The sequence below is a fragment of the Coregonus lavaretus genome, assembly GCF_964263955.1.
Source record: "Coregonus lavaretus genome assembly, contig: HAP1_SCAFFOLD_505, whole genome shotgun sequence".
NCBI lineage: Eukaryota > Metazoa > Chordata > Actinopteri > Salmoniformes > Salmonidae > Coregonus > Coregonus lavaretus.
The window spans coordinates 110741-133946 of NW_028159576.1; the positions used below are offsets into that span (position 1 = coordinate 110741).

The 23206-nt window shown below is 44.7% G+C and overlaps 1 protein-coding gene across 6 annotated transcripts in view; it reads left to right on the plus strand.

The window, feature by feature from the left end:
• The window catches only part of LOC311122698 (UDP-GalNAc:beta-1,3-N-acetylgalactosaminyltransferase 2-like), a 55847-nt gene extending 36560 nt beyond the window's left edge, over window positions 1–19287 (plus strand). The window contains exons 8-13 of one of the 6 annotated variants that reach the window (XR_014612487.1): window positions 12376–12559; window positions 13905–14030; window positions 14665–14824; window positions 14923–14979; window positions 15211–16465; window positions 16514–19287. Coding sequence is in view for 1 of the 6 variants with exons in the window: in XM_084197032.1 (XP_084053158.1) it covers window positions 12376–12559; window positions 13905–14030; window positions 14665–14824; window positions 14923–14979; window positions 15211–15351 (668 nt within the window). In the remaining 5 variants the exon portion in view is untranslated. Of the gene's footprint in view, window positions 1–12375; window positions 12560–13904; window positions 14031–14664; window positions 14825–14922; window positions 14980–15210 lie in introns of all 6 variants that reach the window. The other 5 variants (XR_014612488.1, XR_014612489.1, XR_014612490.1 and 2 more) reach the window with 5 other exon arrangements.
• The last annotated feature ends 3919 nt before the right edge of the window (window positions 19288–23206 follow it).

Genomic DNA, 23206 nt, shown 5'->3' on the forward strand with positions numbered 1-23206 from the left:
CTGTCCATGGTCTTTGTGTTATATATGAGAGATGGTCCAGTCCATGGTCTTTGTGTTATATATGAGAGATGGTCCTGTCCATGGTCTTTGTGTTATATATGAGAGATGGTCCTGTCCATAGTCTTTGTGTTATATATGAGAGATGGTCCTGTCCATGGTCTTTGTGTTGTATATGAGAGATGGTCCTGTCCATAGTCTTTGTGTTATATATGAGAGATGGTCCTGTCCATGGTCTTTGTGTTGTACATGAGAGATGGTCCTGTCCATGGTCTTTGTGTTATATATGAGAGATGGTCCTGTCCATGGTCTTTGTGTTATATATGAGAGATGGTCCTGTCCATAATCTTTGTGTTATATATGAGAGATGGTCCTGTCCATGGTCTTTGTGTTGTATATGAGAGATGGTCCATGGTCTTTGTGTTATATATGAGAGATGGTCCTGTCCATGGTCTTTGTGTTATATATGAGAGATGGTCCTGTCCATAGTCTTTGTGTTATATATGAGAGATGGTCCTGTCCATGGTCTTTGTGTTATATATGAGAGATGGTCCAGTCCATGGTCTTTGTGTTATATATGAGAGATGGTCCTGTCCATGGTCTTTGTGTTATATATGAGAGATGGTCCTGTCCATAGTCTTTGTGTTATATATGAGAGATGGTCCTGTCCATGGTCTTTGTGTTATATATGAGAGATGGTCCTGTCCATGGTCTTTGTGTTATATATGAGAGATGGTCCAGTCCATGGTCTTTGTGTTATATATGAGAGATGGTCCTGTCCATGGTCTTTGTGTTATATATGAGAGATGGTCCTGTCCATAGTCTTTGTGTTATATATGAGAGATGGTCCTGTCCATGGTCTTTGTGTTGTATATGAGAGATGGTCCTGTCCATAGTCTTTGTGTTATATATGAGAGATGGTCCTGTCCATGGTCTTTGTGTTGTACATGAGAGATGGTCCTGTCCATGGTCTTTGTGTTATATATGAGAGATGGTCCTGTCCATGGTCTTTGTGTTATATATGAGAGATGGTCCTGTCCATAATCTTTGTGTTATATATGAGAGATGGTCCTGTCCATGGTCTTTGTGTTGTATATGAGAGATGGTCCTGTCCATGGTCTTTGTGTTATATATGAGAGATGGTCCTGTCCATGGTCTTTGTGTTGTATATGAGAGATGGTCCTGTCCATAGTCTTTGTGTTATATATGAGAGATGGTCCTGTCCATAGTCTTTGTGTTATATATGAGAGATGGTCCTGTCCATAGTATTTGTGTTGTATATGAGAGATGGTCCTGTCCATGGTCTTTGTGTTATATATGAGAGATGGTCCTGTCCATGGTCTTTGTGTTATATATGAGAGATGGTCCTGTCCATAGTCTTTGTGTTATATATGAGAGATGGTCCTGTCCATGATCTTTGTGTTATATATGAGAGATGGTCCTGTCCATGGTCTTTGTGTTATATATGAGAGATGGTCCTGTCCATAGTCTTTGTGTTATATATGAGAGATGGTCCTGTCCATAGTCTTTGTGTTGTATATGAGAGATGGTCCTGTCCATGGTCTTTGTGTTATATATGAGAGATGGTCCTGTCCATGGTCTTTGTGTTATATATGAGAGATGGTCCTGTCCATAGTCTTTGTGTTATATATGAGAGATGGTCCTGTCCATGGTCTTTGTGTTATATATGAGAGATGGTCCTGTCCATGGTCTTTGTGTTATATATGAGAGATGGTCCTGTCCATAGTCTTTGTGTTATATATGAGAGATGGTCCATGGTCTTTGTGTTATACAGTGGGGAAAAAAAGTATTTAGTCAGCCACCAATTGTGCAAGTTCTCCCACTTAAAAAGATGAGAGAGGCCTGTAATTTTCATCATAGGTACACGTCAACTATGACAGACAAAATGAGGAAAAAAAATCCAGAAAATCACATTTGTAGGATTTGTAATGAATTTATTTGCAAATTATGGTGGAAAATAAAGTATTTGGTCAATAACAAAAGTTTCTCAATACTTTGTTATATACCCTTAGTTGGCAATGACACAGGTCAAACGTTTTCTGTAAGTCTTCACAAGGTTTTCACACACTGTTGCTGGTATTTTGGCCCATTCCTCCATGCAGATCTCCTCTAGAGCAGTGATGTTTTGGGGCTGTCGCTGGGCAACACGGACTTTCAACTCCCTCCAAAGATTTTCTATGGGGTTGAGATCTGGAGACTGGCTAGGCCACTCCAGGACCTTGAAATGCTTCTTACGAAGCCACTCCTTCGTTGCCCGGGCGGTGTGTTTGGGATCATTGTCATGCTGAAAGACCCAGCCACGTTTCATCTTCAATGCCCTTGCTGATGGAAGGAGGTTTTCACTCAAAATCTCACGATACATGGCCCTATTCATTCTTTCCTTTACACGGATCCGTCGTCCTGGTCCCTTTGCAGAAAAACAGCCCCAAAGCATGATGTTTCCACCCCCATACTTCACAGTAGGTATGGTGTTCTTTGGATGCAACTCAGCATTCTTTGTCCTCCAAACACGACGAGTTGAGTTTTTACCAAAAAGTTATATTTTGGTTTCATCTGACCATATGACATTCTCCCAATCCTCTTCTGGATCATCCAAATGCATTCTAGCAAACTTCAGACGGGCCTGGACATGTACTGGCTTAAGCAGGGGGACACGTCTGGCATTGCAGGATTTGAGTCCCTGGCGGCGTAGTGTGTTATTGATGGGAGGCTTTGTTACTTTGGTCCCAGCTCTCTGCAGGTCATTCACTAGGTCCCCCCGTGTGGTTCTGGGATTTTTGCTCACCGTTCTTGTGATCATTTTGACCCCACGGGGTGAGATCTTGCGTGGAGCCCCAGATCGAGGGAGATTATCTGTCAAGTCCTCCTCTTGTTCACCATCCAAAGGACACAGGGACAACTCAAATTTCTGACTCAATCTTTTTTATTTTTAGTTTGCTTTCAGTTGATTGGTCTGTCCAGTAAATTAGCCAGTAAATTAGGTTGTAAACCTTTAAAGACAGAATAAAAAGTTACCATTTTAATTAAACATTTTAATGAACTTAAATTAGTTTAAACATTTACATAAACATTCTAAATAACTTAAATGAATTAACCATTTACCATTGGTGTCTTTGGACTGAACCTGTGAGTGAACTTGGAGTCTTCTCTCTGAAGTTTGTTCTTCTGAATGACTGAGCCCCTCCATGCCTTCACAGGTGCTCCAAATCAGTGAAAATGTCTGATCAGGTGACAAGCAGCCGGTTTGCTGCTGCTGGTGCACTCTGGGAAGTGTAGTTCTTTGACTCACTCCTGAGATTCAGCTCAACACCTCCCACTTGAGCTCCTGTTTTTTTCAAATCCAGAGAGGTCACACAAGCCCTTCACACCTCTGTTTGTTCTTCAATGGGAAGTAGAATGACAAGCCGTCTGACATCTCTATGAAGAATTGTGGCTGGGATTTTGGTTTGAAGCCTCTTCGTTCTTTCACCGTTTGCTCTTGTGGGCCCTTTTTTTGCTGTTTGACTTTGTGATGTGAACAGGATAGCTGGGAAAAGTCTTCACAAGCACATCTCTTACGATGCCTTTGCTGTCAGCATTGACACCGACCACTCTAGCCAGCTTGTACTGTCCTCTTAGGGCGTTTTGGTCAGCCAATCAGACCACATCTCCAACAGCAACATTTCGCTCTTTGGTGTGCCATTTGTTCCTCATGAACAGATTAGGTCCAACCAATTGGCTCCACTTCTTCCAGAAATGGCTTAACTCTGCTTGAATATGTTTAAGTCTTTTGTAAGGGTAGCCATCAAACTGGAAATCTCCAGGGTCTCCCTTTTGGATTGGTACGTCCTAAAAGCAGAGAATTCGGGGTGATGTACTCTACACAGTCTTCTCTGCTTTGAGTTCTTGCATCGATGGGTCTCTCATTAGCAAGGTTGGCTGCCATGAAGAGAAAAGTTTGGAATTCTCCCCACGTGAAAACACCATCTCCACCAAGGTTGCTCAACGCCCGCTTCACTACTTTGACAGCTGCCTCTGCGGCACCATTCCTATGGGGAGAGTCTGCAGGGTGGATCTTCCATGACCATTCTGTACCATGCTTGGTAGCTGTGTCTTCAAGTTCAGACTTGTTTAGTTGGTTAAGGAATTTTTGAAGTGCGGGTTTGGCTCCCACAAAGTTAGTGCCAGGGTCTGACCAGAGTTTCCTGGAGTGTCCTCTCAGTGAAGTGAACCTTTGATAGGCTAGCAGGAATCCTTCAGATGACATGTCACTCACCACTTCAGTGTGTATGGCTCGGGAAGCCATGCAGCAGAATACTATTCCCCATACTTTGAGTCTAGTTCTCTTCTTGACCTCATCTTTCACTTCATAAGGGCCGAACAGGTCCATGGTGGTGAATTCAAAAGGTGCAGCTGGGCCTGTTCGCTCTAGAGGCAGGTCAGCCATGATTTGTTGACACTGTTTCGCCTTGTTTTTCCTGCAGACCACACAGCTGTCAACCATTTTCTTGGCAAGTCTACGGCCTTTTATTACCCAGGCTTTCTTCCTCATCCGGAGAAGGGTTCCCGCCACTCCCTCGTGGTTTGCTTTGTGGGATTCTTGTGCCAGCAGTGTAGACACCCATGCTTCAAAGGGTAAAACTGGCACTGCTGTCTTATCTTCGTTGAATGTCTGAATTCTGCCTCCACAAACTAGCAGCCCAGAGTTCACATCTTTGTACACTGTCAGTCTGCTTAGAGTTGTGTCTGAAAAATCTGTACCTTCTTGAGCTGCGAGGAAAAGGTATTTGAGTGCATCTTCATGTTCTTTGACAGTCAGCACAGGTTGCTTGGGTGATCTTACCTCCCTCTTTGCCTGTTTAGGGGCCCGGCCCTTCCTCTTCAGCCACTGCTTGGCTGCTAGACAAACCCAGGCAACGACTCTCACCAGTTTGGACAGGCTACTGAATCTTCTTACTTCCACAAGATCTTTAACCCAGCCAGTGGGCTTCCTTCTAAGAAGAGTTGGGTTTACCACAGGTATTCCCTCTTGAGTTTCACTCTTTGGACATTCCTGAGTGCCTTGTAGGTCTTCTTTCTGCTGACTACTTCTTGCTTGAGCTCTTGTTAATGCACCTGAGAATGCCTTCCTCTGGAGCTTGTTTACACTCTCCCTGGCATGAGCTGCAACCTCTCCAGCTGATTTTATAGGCCACTCCTCCACTGGCCACTTTAGGAACTCTGGTCCATTTTGCCATGTGGAATTCTCCTTCAAATCTTCAGGAGCACCCCCTCTTGTTATGATGTCAGCTATGTTTAGATCCCCACGGATCCACCACCAGTCTTGCACTTGTCCAGCCTTCTGGATTTCACCCACTCTATTTGCAAAGAAGGTTTTGTACCCATAACTGACTCTTTGAATGGCTCCCAAGACCGTTTGACTGTCAAGTAGATGGAACCATCTCTCGATCTTCATTCGAGCATGCTTTTCCACATACTTCCTGATCCTGGCTGCGAAGACAGCACCACAGATCTCAGCTTTCACAGCTTCTCCCTTTTGATCCAGGGGTGTCAGCTTGGCTTTTGATTCAACGAATCGAACTTTAGTGCCTTGACTTGTCTCCCATCTTAAGTACATCACAGCTCCATAGGTTTTGTCACTTCCATCAGAGAATGTGATGACCCAAGGTTTCCTTTCCCAGCCAGCTGGTGTGAGGCTCCTGTGGAATTTCACCTCTCCAAGCTGCACATATTCTTCAAAAAGCTGGATGGCTTCTTCTCTGAGGCTTTCTGAGAGAGGTTGGTCCCAGGTTTCTTGGGTTAGTTTCCCACCCCCTCCCTCTTGGAATGCTTTTCGAACAAGAATTGCTCCCTTCTGTTTGGCAGGTGTAACTAAGCCAATTGGGTCGTACAGTCCAGCCACTTGGCTTAAGAGAGCCCTCCTAGTCAGTGGGTTAGGTGTCTCAGTTCTCACCTCCTCCTTGAGAAGATTTTTTCCATCTCTCATCTTCTTTTTCCTTTTGGAAAAGTTAACTGAGGTTGACATGTAGAGCTTGTCTTCATCCATTTGGTAGCCGATACCCAAGGCTTTGTTGCCTTCGTCCCTCATTTGATTTGGAAGAATTAAGGTTTTACTTTGTGTCTTTGTTAGAACCTCCATCTCCATTCCTTGCCTCCCACTTTGCCCTGACCAGACCCATGGTTTGAGGAAGAACCCTCCAGCTTTCAAGATCTCTTCGACATTTGCTGTGATCTTGTCAAGTTTATTCAGGTCATTTTGGGAGGTTAAGAGGTCATCCACATAACTGTCCTCTTCAATGACTCTGCGCTCATCCTCCAAGTGAAGAAAGTTGGGCAGGCGTGCTGTTTCCCTCATAGCCAATTGAGCAATGCAACCAGCAGGTCTGTCTCCAATGTTGACTCTGGTTATTGGATATTCACTTATCTCTTCATCTGGGCTGTCCATCCAGAGGAACCTGTGAAGATGCATCTCACGCTCCTCCAGCCATACAGAGTTGTACATCTTTTTGATGTCTCCTAGAGATGCATACGTCCCTTCTCTGAACCTCAGCAAGACAGCTCTTATAGGGTTGAGAACGTCTGGTCCCTTCAGAAGAAGATCATTCATACCCACGCCTTTGTATTTCTGGCTACTATTCCATACAATACGAACCGGTGTAGTCACCGAATGAGGGTTTGGTGCCACCAGGTGGCTTACGTACCACACTGGTCCGTTCCACTCGTCCATGATTTTGTTGGTGAGTTTTATGGCTGCGCCTCGCTCGGCCATTTCATGGATCTGGGTAGCATATGCGACTTTCCAGTCTGGCTCTCGGCTTAGTTGCTTTTCCATCCTTAAGAAACAAGCCTGGACTGCACTTTCGTTGTTCGGGAGAGAGGCTGGATCTACCGTCCAAGGATACTTTGCATCCCAATGTGGAGCCAGTGTGTGAGCATCCCCCTTCTTGTAGGTGAGGCCTTCTTTAATGATCTCCAGTTCCCTTTCCTCTGCCAGGGTCATTTCCTTTCCTCCTGGTGGACAGTTTCCACATCGGCATCCTCCACATCTTGGCTCACATGCAGCTCCGATGCTGTCCCAGTGCCACCACTCAAGGAACTCACGGTTACTGGCAGCTGTAAATTTGGTCTGAGTCACATCCTCCTGCTGTAGCTGGGCTGTGTCAGTTGTTGGACTTGTGATTTCTTGATATTTGACAGCTGCTGTCCTCATGGAGCGAGCAAAGTGTGTTTTGGACTCATATGCTGCAACCTCCACTTCTTCAAATAAGTCGGGATGTGCTCCACCCACTGTTTTCCCCAATGGACCCTCCCACAAGACAAGGTCTCCCATGATTTTTACCCTCTGGGGAGCGAGTCTTCCCTCTCGGTGGCTAATGAGAAGTTCAACCTCTTCTGGCCTTTCCAATTCTGTAAGTTTGACTTCTGGGAAGAATTTTTTCAACTTCTCAGGTTCAATTACTTGATGCACTCTGCCGATTTCATCCAAGCCGTAGCAGACCATTTCATGAGCTCTCTCTGTCCCTTTAGGTGTCTTGACTCTGACTTTGAGGAGATACCTTTGTGTGTTCACCTCCATGGTCATACCACCAACCCCATGCACATCTAAAGTTATCTTCTCATGTCTTAACCTCAGTCTTTCAGCAGCCTTATGGGTAATGTAGTTTGTGTCTGAAGCAAGGTCAATTAAAGTCCCAATCTTCTGCCCTGCGTTTGCTGTGACTTGCATCAACATCATGATGACAGGAAGTTCAGAGAGCCCATTTCTCTGCGGTAGCTCAGACTGGCCTGAAGCATCGAGTGTCACTGCGGTTTTGTTGGTGTTGGTGAAAGCCTTTCTGCATCGATCTGCCATTTCCTGGGAAAGTTCAGACAAGATCTCCTCTTGTTCCTCCGTTAGCTTGCTTTCACCTTTGCCGTCTTTTCCACTCTTTCTCTCTTCCCCTCTTTTGACTTCTCCTTTTGGGCAGAGGAAAAAATGGTGGTCTGGGACACCACCTTCCCTTTTACAGTCTTTGTTTCTGTATAGGAAAGTGTCTTTGCAGTATCCATCTTCATCATGGCATCCGAGACATTTTCTGCATGCTCCCAGCTTTCTCAATACAGTTTTCTTTTCAGGTAGCTTAAGTCTTTTGAACTTTCTACAGAAGAAGATTTTGTTGTTGTGCCCACTATCACCACATACACCACATACCTCATCAAGCTCTTCTCTCTTTGTGGTTTTTGTTGAGGCAATCTTTTTGTCATTCTTCTTGTCCAAACGATCTGATTTTTCCACCTTCTCCACAGTTCTGAGCTGTTCGAGTCTCTCTAGTATTTCTTCTTGACTTTTCAGGAACTTCAAGAGCATGACAAAGTGGTTGTCTGATGTGACATTGTTTCTGGGTTCAACCATGAACATCACCCAGTCTTTTTTAATGAAGTCAGGCAACTTGCTTTCAATGGATCTAATTACCAGTGGGTTATTTATGGCTCCAGAGTTTCCTAACTCTGTGAGATCTGCTAGAGCCTTCTCCACTGACTGTATGAGATCAATGACCTTTCTTGGTTGGTTCCCTTTCACATGTGGCATCTTCTCCAGCTCTTCCAGGATTTCCACTATGATGGTTGACTTGTTGCCATACCTGTTCTCCAGGACTCTGAACATGTCATCGGCAGTGGTGTAGGTTGAAAGTCTGAGGTCTTTTGAGATTTTGTCATCCACACTCTCCAGGAGTTGAATTTTCTTAACTTCAGTTGATCCGGATGGCTCTCCCTGCTTTTGCAGCCTTTCCCAGTCTTTCCTCCATCTGTGATATTCTCTCTTGCTTCCATTGAAGATAGGTAGAGAGATTGGCTTGATTCTCACTATTGGTGTGGATGTTGCCGGTTGGGGTAGTAGTTTCACTCCTGTGCCTTGCTCATTGATCGTCCGTGCAGTGGCAAATTCAGGTCTCCTTAACTCAAGCCTGTAGTAGAATGCTCTTACGTCCTTGACTCTTCCATCTAATTCGTCCTTTAATCCTACAGGGATCCATCACTCCCATGTTGACATTGCTGAGATGGTCTCTTTTATTCTCTTGTCCAAGAGAGTGAGGTGCACTTCATAGCCCTCTAAATTGGCACTTTCCACAGGTACATCAGCCGCTTTATCATTGGCTTTTTCTGCTTCCAGGATTGCCACAAGAAGTTCACTCCTTCCATACCTCGACCACAGGTTTGTTTGAACAATGTCTCTTATCTCCGCCAACTTTGTTTCACCTTCATTTACAGATCTATCAATGTCAGCCTCTTGCTGTTCATTAAGACCTGGTTCCTTATCCTCAGTCATGTCAGCCTCCAGTCCAATCCTGTAGTCATCGTTGGCATCGAGCATCTTTCTGAAACAATCTGAAAGCTTAGCGAATTCCTCCTTTAACTCCACTTGAAGCATGCTGCTTGCTCCTCTTGAAATGAAGTTGGCTTGTCTGGTGAAGCTGCTTTTTGCAGTGGTCCTCTCCTTTTTGAGCTGCTGGACCGACTTCCCCAGGACATCTTCCGCCATCTTGACTTTCTCTGCGTCAACAGCTTATTTCTGGATCTGAAGCCGTTTATCCTCAGGGCCAGGCCGCTCCGCGTGGTTTACAACTGTCAAGTCCTCCTCTTGTTCACCATCCAAAGGACACAGGGACAACTCAAATTTCTGACTCAATCTTTTTTATTTTTAGTTTGCTTTCAGTTGATTGGTCTGTCCAGTAAATTAGCCAGTAAATTAGCCAGTAAATTAGCCAGTAAATTAGCCAGTAAATTAGGTTGTAAACCTTTAAAGACAGAATAAAAAGTTACCATTTTAATTAAACATTTTAATGAACTTAAATTAGTTTAAACATTTAAATAAACATTCTAAATAACTTAAATGAATTAACCATTTACCATTGGCGTCTTTGGACTGAACCTGTGAGTGAACTTGGAGTCTTCTCTCTGAAGTTTGTTCTTCTGAATGACTGAGCCCCTCCATGCCTTCACAGGTGCTCCAAATCAGTGAAAATGACTGATCAGGTGACAAGCAGCCGGTTTGCTGCTGCTGGTGCACTCTGGGAAGTGTAGTTCTTTGACTCACTCCTGAGATTCAGCTCAACATTATCAGTGGTCTTGTATGTCTTCCATTTCCTAATAATTGCTCCCACAGTTGATTTCTTCAAACCAAGCTGCTTACCTATTGCAGATTCAGTCTTCCCAGCCTGGTGCAGGTCTACACTTTTGTTTCTGGTGTCCTTTGACAGCTCTTTGGTCTTGGCCATAGTGGAGTTTGGAGTGTGACTGTTTGAGGTTGTGGACAGGTGTCTTTTATACTGATAACAAGTTCAAACAGGTGCCATTAATACAGGTAACGAGTGGAGGACAGAGGAGCCTCTTAAAGAAGAAGTTACAGGTCTATGAGAGCCAGAAATCTTGCTTGTTTGTAGGTGACCAAATACTTATTTTCCACCATAATTTGCAAATATATTCATTAAAAATCCTACAATGTGATTTTCTGGAAAAAAAAATCTCTATTTGTCTGTCATAGTTGACGTGTACCTATGATGAAAATTACAGGCCTCTCTCATCTTTTTAAGTGGGAGAACTTGCACAATTGGTGGCTGACTAAATACTTTTTTCCCCCACTGTATATGAGAGATGGTCCTGTCCATGGTCTTTGTGTTGTATATGAGAGATGGTCCTGTCCATAGTCTTTGTGTTATATATGAGAGATGGTCCTGTCCATAGTCTTTGTGTTATATATGAGAGATGGTCCTGTCCATAGTCTTTGTGTTATATATGAGAGATGGTCCTGTCCATAGTCTTTGTGTTATATAAGAGAGATGGTCCTGTCCATGGTCTTTGTGTTATATATGAGAGATGGTCCATGGTCTTTGTGTTATATATGAGAGATGGTCATGGGCGGCGCACAATTGGCCCAGCGTCGTCCAGGGTAGGGGAGGGAATGGCCGGCAGGGATGTAGCTCAGTTGATAGAGCATGGCGTTTGCAACGCCAGGGTTGTGGGTTCGATTCCCACGGGGGGCCAGTATAAAAAAATAATAATGTATTCACTAACTGTAAGTCGCTCTGGATCAGAGCGTCTGCTAAATGACTAAAAATGTAAATGTAAATGTCTTTGTGTTATATATGAGAGATGGTCCTGTCCATAGTCTTTGTGTTATATATGAGAGATGGTCCTGTCCATAGTCTTTGTGTTGTAAATGAGAGATGGTCCTGTCCATAGTCTTTGTGTTATATATGAGAGATGGTCCTGTCCATAGTCTTTGTGTTATATATGAGAGATGGTCCTGTCCATAGTCTTTGTGTTATATATGAGAGATGGTCCTGTCCATAGTCTTTGTGTTGTATATGAGAGATGGTCCTGTCCATAGTCTTTGTGTTGTATATGAGAGATGGTCCTGTCCATAGTCTTTGTGTTATATATGAGAGATGGTCCTGTCCATAGTCTTTGTGTTATATATGAGAGATGGTCCTGTCCATAGTCTTTGTGTAATATATGAGAGATGGTCCTGTCCATAGTCTTTGTGTAATATATGAGAGATGGTCCTGTCCATAGTCTTTGTGTTATATATGAGAGATGGTCCTGTCCATGGTCTTTGTGTTATATATGAGAGATGGTCCTGTCCATGGTCTTTGTGTTGTATATGAGAGATGGTCCTGTCCATGGTCTTTGTGTTATATATGAGAGATGGTCCTGTCCATGGTCTTTGTGTTATATATGAGAGATGGTCCTGTCCATGGTCTTTGTGTTATATATGAGAGATGGTCCTGTCCATGGTCTTTGTGTTGTATATGAGAGATGGTCCTGTCCATGGTCTTTGTGTTATATATGAGAGATGGTCCTGTCCATGGTCTTTGTGTTATATATGAGAGATGGTCCTGTCCATGGTCTTTGTGTTATATATGAGAGTGCTATGGGCCTTGGTCTAAAGTAGTGCCCTATATAGGGAATAGGGTGCCATTTGGGACGTATCCCTTCCCTTATCACCCCCAGGCTGTACCAGCTGGTTGTAGGATCTGATTCCTGCTGCTTCTATACTTGGTCTATTTATATGTTCTTTCCCTGTCACTATTTTTATTCTCTAATCACTTTCTTTATCTCCTGATTCTCCTCCTCCTCCCCCCCTCCTATCCCTCCTCCTCCCCCCTCCTCCTCTCCCTCCTCCTCTCCCTCCTCCCCCCCTCCTCCTATCCCCCCCTCCTCTCCCCCTCCCTCCTCCTCCTCCCCCCCTCCTCTCCCCCCCTCCTCTCCCCCCTCCTCTCCCCCCTCCCCCTCCTCTCCCTCCTCCTCCCCCCCTCCTCTCCCCCCTCCTCTCCCCCCTCCCCCTCCCCCTCCTCTCCCTCCTCCTCCCCCTCCTCCTCTCCCTCCTCCTCCCCGTAGACATGGCCTCCCTGTGGGAGGTGTTGCATGGCCAAGAGGAGCGGATGCAGACCCATGGCACCAGACTGCAGATGGAGGACTGGTCTTTGGAGCAGGAGGGTCTGCGATATGGAGACATAGTGTTTGTGGATATAGTGGACACGTACAGGAACGTGCCTTCTAAACTACTGCAGTTCTACAAGTGGTAAGACCAGTGTGACTAGTCTAACCTCGCAGCTACACCGCGGTTTCTTTCTGTTAGCGTTGTTTTTTGGTATGCTACACCGGTAAGGTATAAATGGACACAGCTCTTATAGTTTGGCTCTGCTGCTCAGGGTTGCTCAGGGTTGCTCAGGGTTGCTCAGGGCTGCTCAGGGTTGCTCAGGGTTGCTCAGGGCTGCTCAGGGTTGCTCAGGGCTGCTCAGGGCTGCTCAGGGCTGCTCAGGGCTGCTCAGGGCTGCTCAGGGTTGCTCAGGGCTGCTCAGGGCTACTTGTATGTCTGTTCTTAAGCCTCTTGCACACCAAGGACGATTTTCTCTTCCAAAAATATTTGCATGAACTTGGTAACGTTTTTTTTTTTTTTAATGATCGACCATCTCAGGAAGACAGTTTCTCAATTTCTCAATTGATGTAAAAGCCTTCATAAAGGAAACATGTCTTTGTGTAAATTATTCATACGAAACAGAGTCCGCTGGAGATGCACCATTGAGGCCCTATACTCCACTAATGTAGGTAGCTGAAGGAATACATTATGAACTTAAATGAATACGAATTAAACGGGGCTTTGTGTAAAAAGCTCTTTAGTGGCTCTGCTACTCGGTGACCATAAATGGCAAATCTGGAAATCATCAAATAGAAATGAAACATACCAAACTACTGCCCCCAGCCTGATGCTGTCAGGTATGCCTGATTAGAAATCTTGCATTCTGCTTCACTAAATGACTATGGTGTCTCATCATTAGATAGCAGAGCTAGGCAGCTTTACTTCTGGAATTAATTTGGTTTTGGTATTAGATAGTAAATCTAGACTGCGTCCCAAATTACACCCTATTCGCTACTTTTGACAAGAGCCCAATAGGAGAAGGCTACTCTGGCCAACTGAGGACCCTCAGAATTGTGTTTTAATTAAGGTTGATACTTCCCTGTTGTCTGACAGGTGGGTTGATACTTCCCTGTTGTCTGACAGGCGGGTTGATACTTCCCTGTTGTCTGACAGGTGGGTTGATACTTCCCTGTTGTCTGACAGGTGGGTTGATACTTCCCTGTTGTCTGACAGGTGGGTTGATACTTCCCTGTTGTCTGACAGGCGGGTTGATACTTCCCTGTTGTCTGACAGGTGGGTTGATACTTCCCTGTTGTCTGACAGGCGGGTTGATACTTCCCTGTTGTCTGACAGGTGGGTTGATACTTCCCTGTTGTCTGACAGGTGGGTTGATACTTCCCTGTTGTCTGATAGGTGGGTTGATACTTCCCTGTTGTCTGATAGGTGGGTTGATAATTAATTCTCTGTTGTCTGATAGGTGGGTTGATAACTCCCTGCTGTCTTATAGGTCGGTGGGAAACGCTGCGTTTGATCTGCTGCTGAAGACTGATGATGATTGTTATATTGACGTCGACAAGGTTTTAATGAAGATCGACCAAAAGGACCTGAAGAGACGCAACTTCTGGTGGGGGAAGTGAGTACTGTACAGAAACAGGATGGTAGACAGAGTGTCTGTCTGGATATGTTGATAGCCCGTGTTCACAAAGCCTATCAGAGCAGTAGTGCTGAGCAAGGATCCTTTCAAGTTTCTATGTACAGGGGATATCTGATCCGAGATCAGCTCTCCCCTGGTCCGTCCTGTAGTAGCTGATGGTTGAAGTTTCTATGTACAGGGGATATCTGATCCGAGATCAGCGCTCCCCTGGTCCGTCCTGTAGTAGCTGATGGTTGAAGTTTCTATGTACAGGGGATATCTGATCCGAGATCAGCTCTCCCCTGGTCCGTCCTGTAGTAGCTGATGGTTAATATTTAAACCAGAGCAATACTGCCTGCAGCCTGGACAATTCTCCTGAGCAGCTCCTAGTTAGATCAATTCATATTCCAGCCTAGTCATTTGTAAGTCATTCTGGGAACATGGAGGTAGTTTTGCTGAGTAAGATCTGATGCAGATGTTGGACCGCATTGGGAAGTGTGTCTGTCTGTCTGCCTGTCTGTCTGATGTTCTTCCTACTGTTAGACAGAGCTGGGCGGTGGACCGCATTGGGAAGTGTGTCTGTCTCTGTCTGTCTGTCTGTCTGTCTGTCTGTCTGATGTTCTTCCTTTCCCAGTTTCCGTCAGAGCTGGGCGGTGGATCGCATTGGGAAGTGGCAGGAGCTAGAGTACGCCAGTCCAGCCTACCCGGCCTTCGCCTGCGGCTCGGGTTACGTGGCCTCCAGGGACCTCGTCCAATGGCTGGCTAGCAACGCAGAGCAACTCAAGGCCTACCAGGTACCGGGCCACATGGCACCAAACACCAGATAAGAAATGATGCCCAAACAACAGGCACCATTGGAGCCACATTTATAATGTGCTATGTGTTGTTTCAGGGGGAAGATGTGAGCATGGGGATCTGGATGGCTGCAGTTGGACCACAGAAATACCAGGTAAAGAACAAGATAACACTACTAGAGTAGAAATACCAGGTAAAGAATATAGTATGGTAGCCTGCCTGAAAACAGCCACCCTAACCAACCAGCTCATGTTATTCATCTCATTCACCTTGGTTGTTAACACTAATGCCAGATAGCATTGATAGACCTTCTTCATAAACCTAACCCTAGTTGTCTGACTGTTGTCTGAAGGTCGTCTGAAGTTTGTGGTTGTCCTTTCCCCAGGACGCAGGCTGGCTGTGTGAGAAGGAGTGCTACCAGGACATGCTGTCGTCCCCACAACACTCCCCCGAAGAGCTCCGCACGCTCTGGGCTAGGAAGAGGGCCTGTGGGGACCCCTGTGGATGTCCCTGGGGACACAGCTAACGTTAGCTAACAGTCTGGGAATGTAGTTAGCTAACAGTCTGGGAAGGTAGTTAGCTAACAGTCTGGGAAGGTAGTTAGCTAACAGTCTGAGAAGGTAGTTAGCTAACAGTCTGAGAAGGTAGTTAGCTAACAGTCTGAGAAGGTAGTTAGCTAACAGTCTGGGAAGGTAGTTGGCTAACAGTCTGGGAATGTAGTTAGCTAACAGTCTGGGAAGGTAGTTAGCTAACAGTCTGGGAAGGTAGTTAGCTAACAGTCTGGGAAGGTAGTTAGCTAACAGTCTGGGAAGGTAGTTAGCTAACAGTCTGGGAAGGTAGTTAGCTAACAGTCTGGGAAGGTAGTTAGCTAACAGTCTGGGAAGGTAGTTAGCTAACAGTCTGGGAAGGTAGTTAGCTAACAGTCTGGGAAGGTAGTTAGCTAACAGTCTGGGAAGGTAGTTAGCTAACAGTCTGGGAAGGTAGTTAGCTAACAGTCTGGGAAGGTAGTTAGCTAACAGTCTGGGAAGGTAGTTAGCTAACAGTCTGGGAAGGAGTCTGGGAAGGTAGTTAGCTAACAGTCTGGGAAGGTAGTTAGCTAACAGTCTGGGAAGGTAGTTAGCTAACAGTCTGGGAATGTAGTTAGCTAACAGTCTGGGAAGGTAGTTAGCTAACAGTCTGGGAAGGTAGTTAGCTAACTGTCTGAGAAGGTAGTTAGCTAACAGTCTGGGAAGGTAGTTAGCCAACAGTCTGGGAAGGTAGTTAGCTAACAGTCTGGGAAGGTAGTTAGCTAACAGTCTGGGAAGGTAGTTAGCTAACAGTCTGAGAAGGTAGTTAGCTAACAGTCTGAGAAGGTAGTTAGCTAACAGTCTGGGAAGGTAGTTGGCTAACAGTCTGGGAAGGTAGTTAGCTAACAGTCTGGGAAGGTAGTTAGCTAACAGTCTGGGAAGGTAGTTAGCTAACAGTCTGGGAAGGTAGTTAGCTAACAGTCTGGGAAGGTAGTTAGCCAACAGTCTGGGAAGGTAGTTAGCTAACAGTCTGGGAAGGTAGTTAGCTAACAGTCTGGGAAGGTAGTTAGCTAACAGTCTGGGAAGGTAGTTAGCTAACAGTCTGGGAAGGTAGTTAGCTAACAGTCTGAGAAGGTAGTTAGCTAACAGTCTGGGAAGGTAGTTGGCTAACAGTCTGGGAAGGTAGTTAGCTAACAGTCTGAGAAGGTAGTTAGCTAACAGTCTGGGAAGGTAGTTAGCTAACAGTCTGAGAAGGTAGTAACCTGTTCACTGCAAACAAGAGCCTTGTTGAACGCAACTCGAGGTATCAATCGTCTCAGAGTAGGAGTGCTGATCTGGGATCAGGTTTCTCCTGTCCATGTGATGTTATTCATTATGATCTAAAAGGCTAAACTGATCCCAAATCAGCACTCTGAGATGCTTGACACATACAGCCCTAGGTCTCTACACAGTGTACAAGACATTAAGAACACCTTCCTAATATTGAGTTGCAGCCCCTTTTGCCCTCAGAATAGCCTCAGTTCGTCGGGACATGGACTCTACAAGGTGTTGAAAGCGTTCCACAGGGATGCTGGCCCATGTTGATTCCAATGCGTCCCACAGTTGTGTCAAGTTGGCTGGATGTCCTTTGTGTGGTGGACCATTCTTGATACACATGGGAAACTGTTGATCATGAAAAACCCAGCAGCGTTGCAGTTCTTGACACAAACCGGTGCGCCTGGCACCTACTACCACACCCTGTTCAAAGGCAATTAAATATTTTGTCTTGCCCATTCACCCTCTGAATGGCACACATACACATTCCATGTCTCAATGCTTAAAAATCCTTCTTTAACCTGTCTCCTCCCCTTCATCTACACAGATTGAAGTGGATTAAACAAGTGACATCAGTAAGGGCTCATAGCTTTCACCTGGATTCACCTGGTCAGTCTATGTCATGGAAAGAGCAGGTGTTCCTAATGTTTTGTACGCTGTGTATATTTCAATGCTGAGGATTGTCAGGGACAATGGATACTGGTTTCTGAAGAGGTGACATTTCCTGTCAAATGGCAAGATGCCGGCATAACCAAATGTAACGTGTTGAATCCTGTGGCGGTAGAGGCATTGATTTTACTGGTGTTATTTAGGTAAATTATTCTCCCAAGCTACTCCTCATCATCAAGCCTCATCAGTATTTGTAGATTTCAAACCAACACAGAGTTTGTGTCCTACATGGCACCCTATATTACCCATCTAGTGCACTAGTTTTGACCAGTGCCCCATGAGGAATGGGGCGCATTTGGGACACGGTCAGGGGTTTGTGAAACGATGTACAGTATTATACCCATTGGTGACGTTATTGTATTGTCAGGCACCACATATAAACAACTGGAATCTAAAGAAAGGTTTTACCTAAACCTTTTATTCACCTGAGAATGAGATCAATGAATTTGTTCAACACATTTTTTTTGTACCTATCTGGAAGAAGCTAACACGGAGTGCTCTAGATTAATGTAATGAACGGTCCCAAATGGCACCCCGTTACCTATCTAGTGCACTGCTTTTGACCAGAGCCCTACTTTAATATAGGGAATATGGTCCCATTTGGGAAAGTGATACAGACAGCACGTGATCAATTGAGCCCATTCCAGACTGATCAATAAAAAACATCACCACTCGGGAACAACGGTTTTCTTCTTTGTTGTTGTTTTTTTGCGACGGTACATCAGGGCCGGGAATCAAGTAGCGCTGGTAATTTGGGGTCTGCACATCGCACCCTACTGCACACTAGTTTTGACCAGAGTCGTGTGGGCCCTAGTAGTGTACAATACAGGAAATAGGGTGCCATTTGGCTTCAGTACCTTGCTTAAGGGCTGATCGACATATTTTTGCACCTAGTCGGCTCGGGGATTCGAACCAGCGGCCTTTCGGTTACGTTGTGTGTGTGTGTGTGTGTGATATGGGAGATCCGCTAGCCAACAGTAAACCCCATGCTGAGCAGCTCTTAGTTGATTGTGGTAGCAGATACTGTCGCGCTGCCTGGTATTGCAACTCCTCCAGGACACCATTGGGGGCACACTGCCTGCCCTCCAGGACACCATTGGGGGCACACTGCCTGCCCTCCAGGACACCATTGGGGGCACACTGCCTGCCCTCCAGGACACCATTGGGGGCACACTGCCTGCCCTCCAGGACACCATTGGGGCCACACTGCCTGCCCTCCAGGACACCATTGGGGGCACACTGCCTGCCCTCCAGGACACCATTGGGGGCACACTGCCTGCCCTCCAGGACACCTACAACACCAGGTGTCACAGGAAGGCCAAGAAGATGACCAGGGACCTCAGCCACCCGAGCCACGGCCTGTTCTCCCCGCTTCCGTCACTCCGACGCGGGCAGGGCAGGAGCATCACGGCTAAAACTAACAGACTGGCCACTAGCTTCTACCCCCGGATCATCAGGCTGCTGAATAGCCACCCCTAGTCAGCTACCTGCCCTCCCCACTCCATCAACCTGCCCCCACCCCAATGGACATTATCATGATGAATAGCTTTATATCTGCAACCCTGTACATGTAACCATTAAACTCGAATCTAACACGCTGTACATGAGGTCAGAGTTCAGGCTCTGTATGGGTTTTGACTGACCGCTGTTCATTTCGGTTAATTCGCTCAGCACTACATGTTATACATGAGGTCAGAGTTCAGGCTCTGTCCTTCACAGCTCTGTACGGGTTTTGATTGACAGCTGTTCTGAACTTGAGCACCATAAGTGACAAGTTGCCCTCATCCAGCCTGCTGATTGGTCAACTTTTGCAAAAATGTTTTGTCTGAGTGAAGGAAATGCTGTAAATTTAAGAGGACTCGATGTATTTTGAAAGACGAGGACATTGAGGGTGATAAATAATACTGCTTTGATGTCATACAAGCCAAACACCCGTGAGTCCATATCATAATGTAATAAACCCTGTCAACGTTTATGATCTCTATGTTTGATGCACAGTTACACGCCTATGTTTGTCTATTGTGAAGAAAATATGCCGCGGAACGCGCACCTGAATGCACTCAGGACTCCTTTCTATGCCTACCAAAATTACGATCTGTTTCACTGAATTGCCTTGTAAAAGCCTGACACAGTAAACAGTAAACAAGTCATTATATTATAAACTGGTTCCCAACATTTTTAGAACAGTAAACAAGTCATTCTATTATAAACTTGTTACTGATATTATTAGAACAGTAAACAAGTCATTATATTATAAACTGGTTCCCGACATTATTAGAACAGTAAACACATAATTCTATTATAAACTGGTTCAATCAATCAATCAATCAATCAATTTTATTTTATATAGCCCTTCTTACATCAGCTAATATCTCGAAGTGCTGTACAGAAACCCAGCCTAAAACCCCAAACAGCTAGTAATGCAGGTGTAGAAGCACGGTGGCTAGGAAAAACTCCCTAGAAAGGCAAAACCTAGGAAGAAACCTAGAGAGGAACCAGGCTATGAGGGGTGGCCAGTCCTCTTCTGGCTGTGCCGGGTGGAGATTATAACAGAACCATGCCAAGATGTTCAAAAATGTTCATAAGTGACAAGCATGGTCAAATAATAATCAGGAATAAATCTCAGTTGGCTTTTCATAGCCGATCATAAGAGTTTAAAACAGCAGGTCTGGGACAGGTAGGGGTTCCATAACCGCAGGCAGAACAGTTTAAACTGGAATAGCAGCAAGGCCAGGCGGACTGGGGATAGCAAGGAGTCACCACGGCCGGTAGTCCCGACGTATGGTCCTAGGGCTCAGGTCTCTCAGTTGGCTTTTCATAGCCGATCATTTAGAGTTGAAAACAGCAGGTCTGGGACAGGTAGGGGTTTCGTAGCCGCAGGCAGAACAGTTGAAACTGGAATAGCAGCAAGGCCAGGCGGACTGGGGGCAGCAGGGTGTCATCATGCCCGGTAGTCCTGACGTATGGTCCTAGGGCTCAGGTTCTCAGAGAGAAAGAGAGAACGAGAGAATTAGAGAGAGCATACTTAAATTCACACAGGACACTGGATAAGACAGGAGAAGTACTCCAGGTATAACCAACTAACCCCAGCCCCCCGACACATAAACTACTGCAGCATAAATACTGGAGGCTGAGACAGGAGCGGTCCGGAGACACTGTGGCCCCATCCGAAGAAACCCCCGGACAGGGCCAAACAGGAAGGATATAACCCCACCCACTCCGCCAAAGCACAGCCCCCGCACCACTAGAGGGATATCCCCAACCACCAACTTACAATCCTGAGACAAGGCCGAGTATAGCCCACAGAGGTCTCCACCACAGCACAAACCAAGGGGGGGGGGGGGTCGCCAACCCAGACAGGAAGATCACGTCAGTAACTCAACCCACTCAATTGACGTACCCCTCCCAGGGACGGCATGAAAGAGCACCAGCAGGCCAGTGACTCAGCCCCTGCAACAGGGTTAGAGGCAGAGAACCCCAGTGGAGAGGGGAACCGGCCTGGCAGAGACAGCAAGGGCTGTTCGTTGCTCCAGCCTTTCCGTTCACCTTCACACTCCTGGGCCAGACTACACTCAATCATATGACCTACTGAAGAGATAAGTCTTCAGTAAAGACTTAAAGGTTGAGACCGAGTCTGCGTCTCTCACATGGGTAGGCAGACTGTTCCATAAAAATGGAGATCTATAGGAGAAAGCCCTGCCTCCCGCTGTTTGCTTAGAAATTCTAGGGACAATTAGGAGGCCTGCGTCTTGTGACCGTAGCGTACGTATTGGTATGTACGGCAGGACCAACTCGGAAAGATAGGTAGGAGCAAGCCCATGTAACGCTTTATAGGTTAACAGTAAAACCTTGAAATCAGCCCTTGCCTTAACAGGAAGCCAGTGTAGGGAAGCTAGCACTGGAGTAATATGATCAAATTTCTTGGTTCTAGTCAGGATTCTAGCAGCCGTATTTAGCACTAACTGAAGTTTATTTAGTGCTTTATCCGGGTAGCCGGAAAATAGAGCATTGCAGTAGTCTAATCTAGAAGTAACAAATGCATGGATTAATTTTTCTGCATCATTTTTGGACAGAAAATTTCTGATTTTTGCAATGTTACGTAGATGGAAAAAAGCTGTCCTTGAAACAGTCTTGATATGTTCGTCAAAAGAGAGATCAGGGTCAAGAGTAACGCCTAGGTCCTTCACAGTTTTATTTGAGACGACTTTACAACCATCAAGATGAATTGTCAGATTTAACAGAAGATCTCTTTGTTTCTTGGGACCTAGAACAAGCATCTCTGTTTTGTCCGAGTTTAAAAGTAAAAAGTTTTCAGCCATCCACTTCCTTATGTCTGAAACACAGGCTTCTAGCGAGGGCAATTTTGGGGCTTCACCATGCTTCATTGAAATGTACAGCTGTGTGTCATCCGCATAGCAGTGAAAGTTAACATTATGTTTTCGAATAACATCCCCAACATTATACATTTACATTTTAGTCATTTAGCAGACGCTCTTATCCAGAGCGACTTACTGTTAGTGAGTGCATACATTATTTTTTTTAGACTGGCCCCCCGTGGGAATCGAACCCACAACCCTGGCGTTGCAAACGCCATGCTCTACCAACTGAGCTACATCCCTGCCGGCCATTCCCTCCCCTACCCTGGGCCAATTGTGCGCCGCCCTATGGGTCTCCCGAACCAGGATCTCTAGTGGCACAGCTAGCACTGCGATGCAGTGCCTTAGACCACTGCGCCAATCGGGAGAACAGTAAACAAGTAACTATATTATAAACTGGTTCCCAACATTATTAGAACAGTAAACAAGAAATTCTGTTATAATCTGATTCCCAACATTATTAGAACAGTAAACAAATAATTATATTATAATCTGATTCCAGACATTATTAGAACAGTAAACATTTAATTACATTATAAACTGGTTCCCGACATTATTGGAACAGTAAGCAAGTAATTATATTATAAACTGGTTCCTGACATTATTAGAAAAGTAAAAAAGTATTTCAATATTATCCTTCTATTATAAACTGCTTCCCGACATTATTAGAACAGTAAACAAGTAATTATTTTATAAACTGGTTCCCAACATTATTAGAACAGTAAACAAGTAATTATATTATAAACTGGTTCCCGACATTTTTAGAACAGTAAACATTGAATTACCTTATAAATAATTCCCGACATTATTAGAACAGTAAACAAGTCATTCTATTATAAACTGGTTCCCAACATTATTAGAACAGTAAACAGGTCATTCTACTATAAACTGGAGACTGACATTATTAGAACAGTAAACAAGTCATTTAATTATGAACTGGTTCGCGACATTATTAGAACATTAAACAAGTCATTCTATTATAAACTGGTTCCCGACATTATTAGAACAGTAAACATTTAATTACATTATAAACTGGTTCCCGACTCTATTAGAACAGTAAACAAGTAATTATATTAATAACTGGTTCCAAAAATTATTAAAATAGTAAACACTGCATTCTATTATAAACTGGTTCCCAACATTTTTAGAAGAGTAAATATTTAATTACATTATAAAGTGGTTCCCGACATTATTAGAACAGTAAACACGTAATTCTATCACAAACTGGTTCCCTACATTATTAGAACAGTAAACATTTAATTACATTATAAACTGGTTCCCTACATTTTTAGAACAGTATACAAGTAATTATATTATAAGCTGGTTTTAAATACTATTAGAACAAGTCTTTCTATTTTATCATTCTATTATAAACATTATTAGAACAGTAAACAAGTAATTATATTATAATCTGATTCCCGACATTATTAGAACAGTAAACAGGTCACTCTATTATAAACTGGATTCCCAACATTTTGGGAAAGAAGTAATTATATTATAAACTGGTTCCTGACAT